Here is a 17,822-nt window from a genome sequence, read left to right as displayed (position 1 = left end):
GAGTGGAGTAAAATATTAAAAGTATTGAAGGTCCCATAATAGAAAAATGTGACTTTAATGATGCTGTAACAGCAACATGTGTTCCTAGAGCTGGTTTATTAATACAAAACGTGACAAAAATCTATCATCTGTTCTTCTTTCGTTTGTTTGCTCCACTTTTGAGAGGAGCAAAGGCTGCTCAAACTCTTGTTTTTAATGTTGGCCGTGGTTTTCATGGCATCATCAGGGAACAACTTTTTTGCTTGTAGACATGATACCGCCTCTAACCCACTCCTAGCGACTACCGTATTTTCCGCACCATAAGGCGCCCTGGGTTAAAAGCCGCGCCTTCAATGAACGGCATATTTCAAAACTTTGTCCACCTATAAGCCGCCCCGTGTTGTAAGCCGCATCTAACTGCGCTAAAGGAATGTCAAAAAAACAGTCAGATAGGTCAGTCAAACTTTAATAATATATTAAAAACCAGCGTTCTAACAACTCTGTTCACTCCCAAAATGTACGCAAATGTGCAATCACAAACATAGTAAAATTCAAAATAGTGCAGAGCAATAGCAACATAATGTTGCTCGAACGTTAATGTCACAACACACAAAATAAACATAGCGCTCACTTTCTGAAGTTATTCTTCATTCGTAAATCCCTCGAATTCTTCTCTTTCGGTGTCCGAATTGAAAAGTTGGGCGAATGTGGGATCCAAAATGGCCGGCTCCGTCTCGCTGTCTCCCTGTCTTAGTGAAGGTGTGTTCGCCTTCGGTCATCCACTGTTCCCACGCAGTTAGCAGTCTAGCTTCGAATGCCCTGTTGACACCAATATCTAGCGGCTGGAGGTCTTTTGTCAATCCACCCGGAGTGACGGCGAGTATTGAATTAAGCGCGTAAGCGTGTCTCTTAATGTGCTGTTATGAGCTAGCAAATATAACAACTACACTACCCAGCATGCAACGATAGTGACGAGCATGCGCGGTAGCCCTGAGAAGCGTTGTATGCTGGCAGTTAGAATGTGGTTATGAGCACGCTGTGAGTAAACGTTGAGAACTCAGTTAACACGCCTCGTCTGCATTATTTATAATTAGACAGACAACACACTTAATAGGAGCCATTTTGGGGTCTTTACATAAACACACAAATGGAAATGAAACGTCACATATCCCAGCATGCACCGCGCGCTTCTTCTACGGGGAAAAAAGATGGCGGCTGGTTACCGTAGTTGCGAGACCTAAACTTTATGAAAATTAATATTAATATTAACCCATATATAAGGCGCACCGGATTATAAGGCGCACTGTCAGCTTTTGAGAAAATTTGTGGTTTTTAGGTGCGCCTTATAGTGCGGAAAGATGACATGGCACCCCAAACCATCACTGATGGTGGAAACTTTACACTAGACTTCAGGCAACGTGGATCCTGTGCCTCTCCTGTCTTCCTCCAGACTCTGGGACCTCGATTTCCAAAGGAAATGCAAAATTTGCATGGTTGGGTGATGGTTTGGGGTGCCATGTCATCTGCTGGTGTCGGTCCACTCTGTTTCCTGAGATCCAGGGTCAACGCAGCCGTCTACCAGCAAGTTTTAGAGCACTTCATGCTTCCTGCTGCTGACCTGCTCTATGGAGATGGAGATTTCAAGTTCCAACAGGACTTGGCGCCTGCACACAGCGCAAAATCTACCCGTGCCTGGTTTACGGACCATGGTATTTCTGTTCTAAATTGGCCCGCCAACTCCCCTGACCTTAGCCCCATAGAAAATCTGTGGGGTATTGTGAAAAGGAAGATGCAGAATGCCAGACCCAAAAACGCAGAAGAGTTGAAGGCCACTATCAGAGCAACCTGGGCTCTCATAACACCTGAGCAGTGCCAGAAACTCATCGACTCCATGCCACGCCGCATTAACGCAGTAATTGAGGCAAAAGGAGCTCCAACCAAGTATTGAGTATTGTACATGCTCATATTTTTCATTTCCATACTTTTCAGTTGGCCAACATTTCTAAAAATCCCTTTTTTGTATTAGCCTTAAGTAATATTCTAATTTTGTGACACACGGAATTTTGGATTTTCATTTGTTGCCACTTCAAATCATCAAAATGAAATGAAATAAACATTTGAATGCATCAGTCTGTGTGCAATGAATAAATATAATGTACAAGTTACACCTTTTGAATGCAATTACTGAAATAAATCAAGTTTTTCAAAATATTCTAATTTACTGGCTTTTACCTGTATATCAACCAGGGTGAGCCCCACCCCTTTCGTGAGCGCACTGCGCGCGGAGTGACCCCTGTTACGCGCCCCCGGCAACGGGGGGTGGCGGGCAGGTAAGCTGCGCGGGCGGAGCGCGCGGAGTGACCCCTGTTACGCGCCCCCGGCCACGGGGGTGGCGGGCAGGTAAGCTGCTTACCTGCTGCGCGTGACGCCGGCCGCGGCGAAGGCGGACGAGGCGGGGTGTCGGTGCGGTGGGCGCGGTGGTGACCCTGGCCGTGCGTCGGGCCCTTCTCGCGGATCGCCTCAGCTACGGCTCCCGGTGGGGCCCTCTCGGGGGAAGGGGCCTCGGTCCCGGACCCCGGCGAGGCGTCCCTTCTCCGCTCCGTAAAAGTGTCCATCTCTTCTTTAACTATGTATATATATTTCCGAATTGGTTTAACTGCTACCCGCCTGAATCTATTTAAAATCTTTTTCTTTTTTTTTTTCAACCGCCTGACCCGACCCGCGGATAAAATCTAATTTTTTTAAATTTCATCCGCCCGATCCGCGGATAATCCGCGGTTGTGCCCGCAAACCGCGCATCTCTAGTGTGTACTGAAATGCCCTCCAAGTATAAATGTGTTCCTGCAGACGACCACAATGTACACATGGGCCATTGTTTATGATACTGTATGTGCACTGTAATGACGGGTAAAATGCCATCAAATCGAAAGAAAAAGAGGCATAAATTGTCCCGATTTACAGCGCCGAGAAATGCTGGCGAACACTCTTGACTGACTGCTTTTGTTTATTGGCTGCATTTGGGATTGAGCTTGGCCTTCTGCACGCACGCACGAGCGGTTTGGTCCCTAATTAGGGTTGAACACAAGGCCCGACTGGGTTATTGATCTCTGTCAACGACCCGTCTGGTGTCTGGCCAAAAAAAACACACACACAAAAAAACCCATGGAGTGAGACAAGCAGGCATGTATGCAGGCAGGCCATCCTTAGTCGTCGCTTGTGTTTTGATTTAGGAAACGATCCACAGAGGAATGGAATATTCCCACTTGAAAGTGACATCCGTTGTTCTTCCTTTCCCTTTTTGTGTTTGTTTGCTGGTGAGCAGGGGATTATTTCAGTCAGATTTGTGGACTGGAGGGGGGGGGGTTTCTGGCTGTGCTCACCCACGTTTGATCAGCAGACATACAGAGCCCCTGATTGGACGGTTGTGGTGCCCTCCTGGGCGACTCCGCCCCCTTCCCCCCGCGGGAGCGCCTCCCCGACAAAACGGATCGTGCGTTCGGATATCAGAGCATTCTCCACACGGCGGGGAGGAACGCCTTCGAAAAAAAAAAAACAACCAAAAAAACCTCAGAAGACAAAGCCTTCATACATAAATTTCAAGCATTGCTGGTTCCCGCTCTTCCGGTCTAATCTTGTTGGACCCGTTTGATCCGCGTCCAAAAGACACAGATACAGTTCTTGGCCGGTGCTGCTGGTGCCGGAACACACTGAACTCAGGAGCCTGCAAACTGACAAACGGATGTTACTTTGAAAAACAAAGTAACATCCGTAGCTGATAGTTGGCAAGCTTTATTTTAAGACGTGTAGCGAGCATACCTGCCAACTTTTGAAATCAGAAAAACCTAGTAGCCAGGGTCCAGGGGCCGCAGGCCCCGGTAGGTCCAGGACAAAGTCCTGGTGGGGGGTTCAGTCGCCCCCCGACGCAAAATGATTACCGTATTTTCCGCACTATTAGCCGCACCTAAAAACCACAAATTTACTCAAAAGCTGACAGTGCGGCTTTTAACCCGGTGCGCTTTATATATGGATTAATATTACGATTCATTTTCATAAAGTTTCGATCTCGCAACTTCGGTAAACAGTCGCCATCTTTTTTCCCGGTAGAACAGGAAGCGCTTCTTCTTCTACGCAAGCAACCGCCAAGGTAAGCACCCGCCCCCATAGAACAGGAAGCGCTTCTTCTTCTACTGTAAGCAACCACCCGCCCGCGTAGAAGAAGAAAAAGCGCGCGGATATACCGTACGTTTCATTTCCTTTGTGTGTTTACATCTGTAAAGACCACAAAATGGCTCCTACTAAGCGTCAGGGATCCGGTTCATGAAAAGACGCAATCTCTCCATCCGCACACAGACTATTATTTCACAGCAACTGCCTAAAGACTTTCAAGAAAAGCTGGCTACTTTCCGTGCATATTGTAAAAACAAGATAGCTGAAAAAAAGATCCGGCCAGAGAACATTATCAACATGGACGAGGTTCCACTGACTTTTGATATTCCTGTGAACCGCACTGTGGATACAACGGGAGCACGTACGGTGAATATTCGCACCACAGGGAATGAGAAGTCATCCTTCACTGTGGTTCTAGCTTGCCATGCTAATGGCCAGAAACTTCCACCCATGGTGATATTCAAAAGGAAGACCTTGCCAAAAGAGACCTTTCCAGCCGGCGTCATCATAAAAAGCTAACTCGAAGGGATGGATGAAGAAAAGATGAGCGAGTGGTTAAGGTAAGTTTAAGTTTACGCGAAGAGGCCGGGTGGCTTTTTTCACGCAGCTCTGTCCATGTTGATATACGTATGTTTGTGATTGCACATTTGCGTACATTTTGGGAGTGAACAGAGTTGTTAGAACGCTGGTTTTTAATATATTATTAAAGTTTGACTGACCTATCTGACTGTTTTTTTGACATTCCTTTAGCGCAGTTAGATGCGGCTTACAACACCGGGCGGCTTATAGGTGGACAAAGTTTTGAAATATGCCGTTCATTGAAGGCGCGGCTTTTAACCCAGAGCGCCTTATGGTGCGGAAAATACGGTAGTCGCTAGGAGTGGGTTAGAGGCGGTATCATGTCTACAAGCAAAAAAGTTGTTCCCTGATGATGCCATGAAAACCACGGCCAACATTAAAAACAAGAGTTTGAGCAGCCTTTGCTCCCCTCAAAAGTGGAGCAAACAAACGAAAGAAGAACAGATGATAGATTTTTGTCACGTTTTGTATTAATAAACCAGCTCTAGGAACACATGTTGCTGTTACAGCATCATTAAAGTCACATTTTTTCTATTATGGGAGCTTCAATACTTTTAATATTTTACTCCACTCATAGTGCCAAATAAAAATAAATAAAAAAGGGATCCCAAAATGAGGAACACCGCCAAATTAATGTTATATGAGGCCGCACAGTTCAGTCAAAACTGAGCATTATTACACCTTTTCATCTCGCATTCAGTTGCTTCTCTAAAAACAACAATTATTAGTTGCACATACTAATGTGGGAGCTATTGTTGTTTTGTTTTTTTAAAAGCAAGTCGTCCCTTCCAGAGAGCTACACACTTTAAGGTTAATTATTTATATTATTCATCCAACCAGACTGCCTTGTTCTTGCCGTTTTACCTGCCCTTTGGTTTTAGCTTCACCTAATGCAGGGGTCGGCAACCCGTGGCTCTTTGATCAGTCTGATGCGGCTCAACATAAACACAACAGAACAAATACCCAGAATCCCATGCAGCCCTGACTCTTCCGGGCTACATTATAGTAATAATAATAATAATAATAATAACTGGGATTTATATAGCGCTTTTCTAAGTACCCAAAGTCGCTTTACATGTAGAACCCATCAATCATTCACACCTGGTGGTGGTAAGCTACTTTCATAGCCACAGCTGCCCTGGGGTAGACTGACGGAAGCGTGGCTGCAATTTGCGCCAACGGCCCCTCCGACCACCACCTATCATTCATCATTCAATTCACCGGTGTGAGTGGCACCGGGGGAAAAGGGTGAAGTGTCCCGCCCAAGGACACAACGGCAGCGATTTTTTTGGATGGTAAGAGGCGGGGAGCGAACCTGCAACCCTCAGGTTTCTGGCACGGTTGCTCTACCCACTTCGCCATGCCGCCCCTATACACCCCTGCTACCACCAAACCCCGCCCCCACCCCAACCCTGCTCCCTCACACATCAACCCCCCCTCTGTGCGTCGGTTGAGGTGAAGAGTTAGGGCTGCATGGGATTCTGGGTATTTGTTCTGTTGTGTTTATGTTGTGTTACGGTGCGGATGTTCTCCCGAAATGTGTTTGTCATTCTTGTTTTGATGTGGGTTCACAGTGTGGCGCATTATTAGTAAGAGTGTTAAAGTTTTTTATACAGTCACCGTCAGTGTAACCTGTGTGGTTGTTGACCAAGTATGCCTTGCTGTCACTTACGTGTGCAAGCAGAAGCCCCATACAACGTGTGGCTGGGCCGGCACGCTGATTGTAGTGGGCGCTAAATGCTGTACCATCACGGCAAGTTCGAGAGAACAGTTGCCTTGACAATCATAGTCTGCCGGAAAAATCGGAAGGGTTGACAAGTATGACGCTGTCACGCGCCATTCGTATAAAACCCGCGGGCCGCACTAACATTCAAAATTCATATTAAGGTGTGGGCCGCGTGTCTGAGACCCTTGGTTTATACATAGCACAAAGCAAGAAAAAAAACGTTGTATGCAGTGTTATTTCATTTTAAATTTCAAAAGAATTTTGTGGCTCCCATTGTTTTCTTTCATTTGTGAAACTGGTCAAAATGGCTCTTTGACTGGTAAAGGTTGCCGACCCCTGACCTAATGTATAGTATAATATTACATGTTTAGAATAAATGTCAATATTGACCTGTAAAAAACTACCGTATTTTCCGCACTATAAGGTGCACCTAAAAACCACAAATTTTCTCAAAAGCTGACAGTGCGCCTTATAACCCGGTGCGCTTTATATATGGATAAATATTAAGATTCATTTTCATAAAGTTTCGGTCTCGTAACTACGGTAAACAGCCGCCATCTTTGTTCCCGGTAGAACAGGAAGCGCTTCTTCTTCTACGCAAGCAACCGCCAAGGTAAGCACCCGCCCCCATAGAACAGGAAGCGCTTCTTCTTCTACTGTAAGCAACCACCCGCCCGCGTAGAAGAAGAAAAAGCGCGCGGATATTACCGTACGTTTCATTTCCTTTGTGTGTTTACATCTGTAAAGACCACAAAATGGCTCCTACTAAACGACAGGGATCCGGTTCATGAAAAGACGCAATCTCTCCATCCGCACACGGATTACTATTTCACAGCAACTGATATTCCTGTGAACCGCACTGTGGATACAACGGGAGCACGTACGGTGAATATTCGCACCACAGGGAATGAGAAGTCATCCCTCACTGTGGTTTTAGCTTGCTATGCTAATGGCCAGAAACTTCCACCCATGGTGATATTCAAAAGGAAGACCTTGCCAAAAGAGACCTTTCCAGCCGGCGTCATCATAAAAGCTAACTCGAAGGGATGGATGAAGAAAAGATGAGCGAGTGGTTAAGGTAAGTTTAAGTTTACGCGAAGAGGCCGGGTGGCTTTTTTCACGCAGCTTCGTCCATGTTGATATACGATTCCATGCGCGCCCACATCACGCTGGTTTTTAATATATTATTAAAGTTTGACTGACCTATTTGACTGTTTTTTTGACATTCCTTTAGCGCAGTTAGATGCGGCTTATAACACGGGGCGGCTTATAGGTGGACAAAGTTTTGAAATATGCCGTTCATTGAAGGCGCGGCTTATAACCCAGGGCGCCTTATGGTGCGGAAAATACGGTATATAATATAAAAATATCTAAATATAAAAATTTCAACGGTGGTTAAAAAAAAACCCATTGCGATTCAGTTCTAAATTGATTTATAATTTTCGAAAATCAATATAAAAAAACCCGCCATTGATTAATAAATACATTAAATACATTAAACAACTATTGTCATTGACACTGTTTTTTGGAGTTTTCCTTTTTTAAGTATTCCATCCATCCATCCATCTTCTTCCGCTTATCCGAGGTCGGGTCGCGGGGGCAGCAGCCTAAGCAGGGAAGCCCAGACTTCCCTCTCCCCAGCCACTTCGTCCAGCTCTTCCTGTGGGACCCCGAGGCGTTCCCAGGCCAGCCGGGAGACATAGTCTTCCCAACGTGTCCTGGGTCTTCCCCGTGGCCTCCTACCGGTCGGACGTGCCCTAAACACCTCCCGAGGGAAGCGATCGGGTGGCATCCTGACCAGATGCCCGAACCACCTCATCTGGCTCCTCTCGATGTGGAGGAGCAGCGGCTTTACTTTGAGCTCCCCCCGGATGGCAGAGCTTCTCACCCTATCTCTAAGGGAGAGATCCACCACCCGGCGGAGGAAACTCATTTCGGCCGCTTGTACCCGTGATCTTGTCCTTTCGGTCATAACCCAAAGCTCATGACCATAGGTGAGGATGGGAACGTAGATCGACCGGTAAATTGAGAGCTTTGCCTTCCGGCTCAGCTCCTTCTTCACCACAACGGATCGATACAGTGTCCGCATTACTGAAGACGCCGCACCGATCCGCCTGTCGATCTCACGATCCACTCTTCCCTCACTCGTGAACAAGACTCCGAGGTACTTGAACTCCTCCACTTGGGGCAAGTCTCCTCCCCAACCCGGAGATGGCACTCCACCCTTTTCCGGGCGAGAACCATGGACTCGGACTTGGAGGTGCTGATTCTCATCCCAGTCGCTTCACACTCAGCTGCGAACTGATCCAGTGAGAGCTGAAGATCCTGGCCAGATCAAGCCATCAGGACCAAATCATCTGCAAAAAGCAGAGACCTAATCCTGCAGCCACCAAACCGGATCCCCTCAACGCCTTGACTGCGCCTAGAAATTCTGTCCATAAAAGTTATGAACAGAATCGGTGACAAAGGGCAGCCTTGGCGGAGTCCAACCCTCACCGGAAATGTGTCCGACTTACTGCCGGCAATGCGAACCAAGCTCTGGCACTGATCATACAGGGAGCGGACCGCCACAATCAGACAGTCCGAAACCCCATACTCTCTGAGCACTCCCCACAGGACTTCCCGAGGGACACGGTCGAATGCCTTCTCCAAGTCCACAAAGCACATGTAGACTGGTTGGGCAAACTCCCATGCACCCTCAAGGACCCTGCCGAGAGTATAGAGCTGGTCCACAGTTCCACGACCAGGACGAAAACCACACTGTTCCTCCTGAATCCGAGGTTCGACTATCCGGCGTAGCCTCCTCTCCAGTACACCTGAATAGACCTTACCGGGAAGGCTGAGGAGTGTGATCCCACGATAGTTAGAACACACCCTCCGGTTCCCCTTTTTAAAGAATCGTGTTGAATCAAAAATCTATTTTTGATTGAACAGTCACCCCAAGAACCGGAATCGAATTGTGAGGTGCTTAAAGATATTTAAAAAAGTATAGATTTCGATTCGAGAATCATTTGGAATCGAGAATTGATTCTGAATCGAATCGTTATCCCCAACAATCAAATTGAATCGTATTCCAAATGATTCTCGAATCGAAATCTATACTTTTTTAACAACATTGGATGCTAGTTTTATGATTAACTACATTCCTCTATTAAAATAGATAAACAGCTCTGTTCTAATATCAGTGATTTTCAACCTTTTTTGAGCCAAGGCACATTTTTTGTGTTGACAAAATCCGGAGGCACACCACCAGCAGAAATCATTAAACAACGAAACTCAGTTGACAGTAAAAAGTCGTTGGATATGACTTTAAAGCATAACCAACCATGCATCAATATAGCTCTTGTCTCAAAGTAGGTGTACTGTCACCACCTGTCACATCACGCCGTGACTTATTTGGACTTTTTTGCTGTTTTCCTGTGTGTAGTGTTTTAGTTCTTGTCTTGCGCTCCAATTTTGGTGGCTTTTTCTATTTTTTTGGTATTTTCCTGGAGCAGTTTCAGGTCTTCCTTTGAGCGATATTTCCCGCATCTACTATGTTTTTATCCTTCTTCGTGGGGACTTTGTCGATTGTCATGTCATGTTCGGATGTTACATTACGGACGCCATCTTTGCTCCACAGTAAGTCTTTGCTGTCGTCCAGCATTCTGTTTTTGTTTACTTTGTAGCCAGTTCAGTTTTAGTTTCGTTCTGCATAGCCTTCCCTAAGCTTCAATGCCTTTTCTTAGGGGCACTCACCTTTTATTTATTTTTGGTTTTAGCATTAGACACCCTTTTACCTCTACGCTGCCTCCCGCCGAAATCTACAAAGCAATTAGCTACCTGCTGCCACCTACTGATATGGAAGAGTATTACACGGTTACTCTGCCGAGCTCTCGACAGCACCAACACATCATTTACAGACTATAATTACTGGTTTGCAAAAAACATTTTTTACCCCAAATCGGTGAAATTAGATAATCTCCCACGGCACACTAGACTGTATCTCACGGCACACTAGTGTGCCGCGGCACGCACAGTGGTTGAAAAACACTGTTCTATATTACTTAAAAGAAAACTGGTTTTGTTTAATAAAATGCTTCCCAAACATTTAGATGAAGTTAAATACAAATAAGGCAACAAGAAAAGTATCCAACACTTATTTTTAAATTTGTACAGGGGTGTCAGGGGTGCTCACACTTTTTCTGCAGGCGAGCTACTTTTCAATTGATCAAGTCGTGGGGATCTACCTCATTCATATATATCATTTATATTTACTTATTTATGAAATATATGTTTTTGTTAACAAGTTAAAGGTGTTTAATGATAATGCAAGCATGTTTAACACATATAGTTAATATTGTTAAAAAAATTAAAGGTGTTTAATGATAATACAAGTATGTCTAATACATATAGTTAATATTAACAAGTTAAAGGTGTTTAAAGATAATGCAAGCATGTTTAATACATATAGTTAATATTGTTAACAACTTAAAGGTGTTTAAAGATAATACAAGAATGTTTAATACATATAGTTAATATTGTTAACAACTTAAAGGTGTTTAAAGATAATACAAGCATGTTTAACACATATAGTTAATATTGTTAACAAGTTAAAGGTGTTTAATGATAATACAAGCATGTTTAACACATATAGTTAATATTGTTAACAAGTTAAAGGTGTTTAATGATAATACAAGCATGTTTAACACATATAGTTAATATTGTCAACAAGTTAAAGGTGTTTAAAGATAATACAGGCATGTTTAACACATATAGTTAATATTGTTAAAAAATTAAAGGTGTTTAATGATAATACAAGTATGTTTAATACATATAGTTAATATTGTTAACAAGTTAAAGGTGTTTAAAGATAATGCAAGCATGTTTAACACATATAGTTAATATTATTAACAACTTAAAGGTGTTTAATGGTAAAAACACATAGTTAATATTGTTAATAAATTAAAGGTGTTTAATGATAATACAAGAATGTGTAATACATATAGTTCATATTGTTAACAACTTAAAGGTGTTTAAAGATAATACAAGCATGTTTAACACATATAGTTAATATTGTTAACAAGTTAAAGGTGTTTAAAGATAATACAAGCATGTTTAACACATATAGATTCCTTTCTTTCATGAAGACAAGAATATAAGTTGGTGCATTACCTGATTCTGATGACTTGCATTGATTGGAATCAGACAGTGGTGCTAATAACGTCCACATTTTCGAATGGAGGAGAAAAAAAGTCCTCCTTTCTGTCCAATACCACATGAAAGTGGTTGGTTTTTGGCATCTTATTTGTCCAGCTTCCGTACTCCTTTGTATACACTTTACAAGAAATACATTGTCGGCAAACTCCGTAGCTTGCTAGCTTGTGCACGCCAGATTTCTGAGACTCTTGTTTTGTTAGCGCAACTGTGCAGTCGGTCTTCGGAGTTTTGACGACAGGTACGGCGCCAGAGTCTGTTGAAATAAAGTGTTTCTCGCCTTCCAGTCGGTAATTTTAATGAGCTGGCAGCAGCCGGCGTCATCTCAGAAGACCCTCGGGTGCCGTGAATGTCAATCAAGTGACGGAAGTGACGTCATAGTGAAGATTTATGATCGCTCATTTTTAGGACTATTTTTTTAATGCCTGGCTGGTGATCGACTTGACACACCCTCCGCGATCGACCGGTAGCTCGCGATCGACGTAATGAGCACCCCCTGATCTACATCAACAATATGATTTGTCTGAGTGACTGGACAGGACAGATTGAGAAACACAATTTGTTTTTTTAACTGATTAAGAATCGCTACAAATATGAAACGTGATTAATCTGAAAATCTACACCTTTAATATATAGTACGTACCAATGTTATCCAGTAGTATGACCATGTTGTTCCACGCTAGGCTGTGGTCAGGCTTAAGCACGGTTGCGTTTTTCCATGCGTTCAGAGCGTCCACGTGTCTCTGCTGGTCTGCATACTGGGCAGGATCCAAATAAATATCAGTATGTGTATTCTTTGTGCTGTACGTGTAAGACTGGGTCTCACCAGGCGTCCCAAGTTGTAGTAGCAGTCTGGGTACTTCTTCCGGAAGCGGATGGCGTTCCAGTAGCTCTTCTCCGCTTGCTCAAACTTGCTCAGGCTGTTCTGCACGATGCCCAGATTCATCCAAGCGGCGGCAAAATCCGGTCTACGGTGAAAAGAGTGCAGTCAAGAGATTGACCTGATTGTGGCGGTCTGACAACCTACTGGATGGAAACGGCTTTGGACAGCAGCTGTTCGGCCTCGGTCAGCTCGTTCCTCTCCTTCAGGATGTTGCCCAGGTTGTTCATGGCGTGCACGTAGGTGGGGTGAAGCCTGCGAGACAGAGGAGAATGCTCGCCGCGCCCACCTGTGTTGACATCGAATGCTAACGACACCAACCTGACGGCCTCTCTGTAGAAGCTAATGGCAGCTGTGGCGTTGCCTCTGTCGGCCAGGTTCTTCCCCACGTTGTAATGGACCTGAGTAATTAGACGCGCGAGGAGGTAAGAGTGGGCTTTTTTAGTAAGTTGGAAAAACGTTTATTTTTCTCTTTACCTTGGCATTAAGGGGGCAGACGGCTAGTGCGCTGGTGAATAGGCTTTGCTCGGACCGCCACTGGTGACTGCGGAGAGCGCAGCGAGCTACGAAAGTGAACAACAAGGCCAGCATGGAGACGCACAGCAGCTTCTGCGGGGACGAGAGCAGCGAGTACTTTAAATACACTAATTAATAAACATGAGCGTACCCACAAGTCTTAGCTACAAACAACGGGCATGAATAATCAATATCATACTGAAACAAAGTCCAGATCAACAAGGCTATGTTGTTTGGTTTGTACGCCTTTACACTATGTGGGCCTAATGGAGTTCGCTGCATGGACACAACCAGCAGGGGGTCTAATTAACAGAAGTTTGCTGCCTAAACGGGCTGCGAGAGAGGCCATGTTTTGTGTGGGACCATTTTGAGCTAAGGAGATGAAATCAAAGTAAATATAGATACAGTACAAAGAGTATAAAATAGGGATGTCCCGATCCAGGTTTTTGCACTTCCGATCTGATACCGATACTGACCGATACTGGCCTATCCGAGCATGTATTGAAGATTAAAGTTAATTAGCCTACTTAGTTGTCAGAATCATGTTGAAAAGGGTTTTAAGTACTCTTGATAACAACTCGCCAGCTGAATTAGGGGAGTTTGAATAATACACAATGGTTGGTAACAAGAAACTGACCTGTTTATTCAAGGATAAACACAAAATAGACAAAATTATACATGACAAACAGAAATGGCATCATTGAACTAGGGCTGGGCGATATGGCCTTTTTTTAATATTGCGATATTTAATATCCATCCATCTTCTTCCGCTTATCCGAGGTCGGGTCGCGGGGGCAGCAGCCTAAGCAGGGAAGCCCAGACTTCCCTCTCCCCAGCCACTTCGTCCAGCTCCTCCCGGGGGACCCCGAGGCGTTCCCAGGCCAGCCGGGAGACATAGTCTTCCCAACGTGTCCTGGGTCTTCCCCGCGGCCTCCTACCAGTCAGACGTGCCCTAAACACCTCCCTAGGGAGGCGTTCGGGTGGCATCCTGACCAGATGCCCGAACCACCTCATCTGGCTCCTCTCGATGTGGAGGAGCAGCGGCTTTACTTTGAGCTCCTCCCGGATGGCAGAGCTTCTCACCCTATCTCTAAGGGAGAGCCCCGCCACCCGGCGGAGGAAACTCATTTCGGCCGCTTGTACCCGTGATCTTGTCCTTTCGGTCATAACCCAAAGCTCATGACCATAGGTGAGGATGGGAACGTAGATCGACCGGTAAATTGAGAGCTTTGCCTTCCGGCTCAGCTCCTTCTTCACCACAACAGATCGATACAGCGTCCGCATTACTGAAGACGCCGCACCGATCCGCCTGTCGATCTCACATCCACTCTTCCCTCACTCGTGAACAAGACTCCGAGGTACTTGAACTCCTCCACTTGGGGCAAGATCTCCTCCCCAACCCGGAGATGGCACTCCACCCTTTTCCGGGAGAGAACCATGGACTCGGACTTGGAGGTGCTGATTCTCATCCCAGTCGCTTCACACTCGGCTGCGAACCGATCCAGTGAGAGCTGAAGATCCTGGCCAGATGAAGCCATCAGGACCACATCATCTGCAAAAAGCAAAGACCTAATCCTGCAGCCATATTTAATGTCCAATATTTAATATCCACATATTTTAAATATGTGGATATATTTTGCCTTAGCCTTGAATGAACACTTGATGCATATAATCACAGCAGTATGATGATTCTATGTGTTTTGATTGATTGATTGAGACTTTTATTAGTAGGTTGCACAGTGAAGTACATATCCCGTACAATTGACCACTAAATGGTAACACCCCAATAAGTTTTTCAACTTGTTTAAGTCGGGGTCCACTTAAATTGATTCATGATACAGATATATACTATCAGATATATACTATCATCATAATACAGTCATCACACAAGATAATCACATTGAATTATTTACATTATTTATAATCCAGGGTGTGGAGGGGGGCGCCGGATGTAAGTGTCAAAAAGACAGCCAAAAGAGTTTGATATGAGAATAAATCTAAAGTTAAAATATAGGGTAGAAATGCACCCATTTGCAGGAAATGTAGTCTTGATTTTCAAAATTTTCTCTCAACGCTTGCATGTCTACATTAAAACATTCTTCTTCATACTGCATTAATATATGCTACTTTTAAACTTTCATGCAGAGAAGGAAATCACAACTAAAAAAATCACTAATTTTTTCATACGGTGTTGATCTGGAAATGTTTGCCTCGGCATTTTGATGGTGTGGACGCGTGGCACCGAATGGAGATAAGCGTCTCGGCAGACGTTACAATATTTGAATAATGATGACGAAAACTGTTTTCTCTGTCGTGTCCGTGTGTCGAAAATTGTTATGCGCTTATTTTTTTATTTGATTTTGTGCGTGGCGTAGATTTGCCGTGCGCAATTGCACAGGCGCGCACCTTGGAGGCATACCTGCCAACTTTTGAAATCAGAAAAACCTAGTAGCCAGGGTCCAGGGGCCGCAGGCCCCGGTAGGTCCAGGACAAAGTCCTGGACCTGATTGATTGCATTCAGACAGGTTAAAATGTTGCTAAAACCATCACTTTTCTATCAGTCACAGTGACTTTTCAAAACAAAAATATTACAGCAAAAATCATATGGGTTGATTGACATGTTTATTCTGTAAGCTAACTTCAATAGTTTGAAATTATTTTGACAGTTAATGCCAGTTATCCTGTCAACCTTTCACAAGACTTCAATTTGTTAATTGAAAGTATAAACAGTATAAACACTTTTTACAGTAAACAAATGGTAAAACAGTACTAAACAATTCCATTAAAAAAAAAAATTGGTGTCATTATTAACTTTCTGTCCAAGCTTGTATAATCTACTGCCTTGTTCAATTGTAAAAAATATTCTGTGCCTAAAATTCACATTTCTATCACAATTATCATACTGTAAACATGGTAAGCTAACTTCATTAAAATTAATAGTCCTGTCAATAGCATGGAATTACAATTCAAATGTAGTTTTTTTGTAAGCCTTTCAAAAGAATTCAAAATATGTAAAATTAATGAAAATTAATTTAAGCCATCAGACACTTGAAAAGTGGCACATCACATCTCTAATGTAATCATTTGAACTTTTCAACAGAAATAGCACTGCAAAAATATTAAGGACATACTTCTGTATTTTGGTAGTTATGCTGTCAACATTTAACAAGACTTCTTCAACTTGGACTTGAAAGCATAAATAGTATAAACACTTTTAACAGTATAACAGTACTAAACAATTCCAATAGATAACATTGGTGTCATTACCTTTTTGTTTGCTCAATTATTGCCTCCGTAAATAAAACTTCGGCATTTATCACATCCAAAGAATCTGTTTGGGTGACGAAAAACGTTGAAAGTTTTCCACTTGTATCGCTAGCAACGGCATTGGACTTGTGTTTTTTTGTCCCAACGTGGTCTTTTACATCGCTAATTCCTCCGTGTCCGATCGAAAAATCTTGTCTGCACAAGGTGCAATTCGCGTAGTTTTCACCCTTTTTGGAACGGATAATTATTCCCGGATAGGCTTTTGAATATTCTTCACGGAATGACTGCAGTTTTCTTTTCGGTTTAAGACTCGTTTGAGATTTTTCTCCGGCTGATTCCATGATCGTTCGCTCGTTTGGAAACAATGGCCTCGTGCTTGGCAGCGGTGCTATAAATAGCCTCGCGCATGGCATTCGGAATGGCTCGATAGGAAGTTACGGGAAGCAGTGTCGATTGTCATTGTTGTTACGCAATTTCGTGAATAAAACTTAAAAAAAAAAAAAAATTTAATTAATGAAAAACCGTATTTTTTATCACTGCAACCGTAACCCGGAATAGGTTGATGAAAACCGTACTAATTACGGGAAAACCGGAGTAGTTGGCAGGTATGCAGTATGTGACGTATGTAAGAAGGTGCGCTCGCTGTCTGTGAGAGGGAGACACAGGAAAGAGTGAGAAGAGACTGTCGTGTAATGCCAGCAGCTAAAAGCAACTGCGTGAGAATCCACAGACCTGTGGATGTGTTGAAGGTGTGCTGGAAAATGCGGAACGGAAATAAGGGAGCAGCAGAAAAGTGGAATGTATTATTTAAATCGGTGCGTTGGAAAACACGGACCGAAGTTTTTTTAAAAACTGGATCTGGATCGGCATTTTCCCATGCCTTGCCGATACGCATTTTTTGGCAAATATCGGCGGCCGATCCGATCCAAATATCGGATCGGGACATCCCTAGTATAAAACGAATGCAGTGATACATTAGCCATCCCACCTTGCACTTGGCCCAGCGGTGGCAGCAGTGTCCCAGGGCGCTGGCCAGCAAAAGGCAGTAGCCGGACGAGGGCAGGTAGAGCACTCGCTCGGCAATGACGAAGCCCACCCTGAAGAAGATGTTGCAGGCCGGCAGAAAGGGGACCACCAGCAGCACCAGGGACAAACTCAGAGTCCTTGTCAGGAGAGAGAGAGAAAACATATGGAAGTTTTAGGGCCAGATCTACTAAGATCCAAATACCACGCGCTAAACAGCATGTGCAAATATTTAATATGCGTGTTCAGTCATCTACTAACACTGCATGTACATTTCAAAAGTGGCGCAGACCACCTTATTTAAAGGGAATATCATCACAATTTCAGAATTGTTAAAACCATTAAAAATCAGTTCCCAGTGGCTTATTATATTTTTCGAAGTTTTTTTCAAAATTTTACCCATCACGCAATATCCCTAAAAAAAGCTTCAAAGTGCCTGATTTTAACCACCCGTCCATTTTCCTGTGACGTCACATAGTGAAGCCAACA

At 43.9% G+C, this 17,822-nt stretch overlaps 1 protein-coding gene across 1 annotated transcript in view; it reads right to left on the bottom strand.

The window, feature by feature from the left end:
* The window catches only part of tmtc4 (transmembrane O-mannosyltransferase targeting cadherins 4), an 82,556-nt gene that overhangs the window by 8,743 nt on the left and 55,991 nt on the right, over positions 1–17,822 (bottom strand). The window contains exons 11-16 of the mRNA XM_061970737.2: positions 17,299–17,473; positions 13,005–13,136; positions 12,849–12,928; positions 12,675–12,782; positions 12,474–12,615; positions 12,291–12,405 (exon numbers count right to left, since the gene is read on the bottom strand). Of these exons, the coding sequence (XP_061826721.2) occupies positions 12,291–12,405; positions 12,474–12,615; positions 12,675–12,782; positions 12,849–12,928; positions 13,005–13,136; positions 17,299–17,473 (752 nt within the window). The remainder of the gene's footprint in view (positions 1–12,290; positions 12,406–12,473; positions 12,616–12,674; positions 12,783–12,848; positions 12,929–13,004; positions 13,137–17,298; positions 17,474–17,822) is intronic.

Source organism: Nerophis lumbriciformis, linkage group LG13 (genome assembly GCF_033978685.3).
Source record: "Nerophis lumbriciformis linkage group LG13, RoL_Nlum_v2.1, whole genome shotgun sequence".
Taxonomy (NCBI): domain Eukaryota; kingdom Metazoa; phylum Chordata; class Actinopteri; order Syngnathiformes; family Syngnathidae; genus Nerophis; species Nerophis lumbriciformis.
The sequence above is the reverse complement of the archived record's forward strand: the minus strand, read 5'-3'. Positions and strand labels throughout refer to the sequence as shown.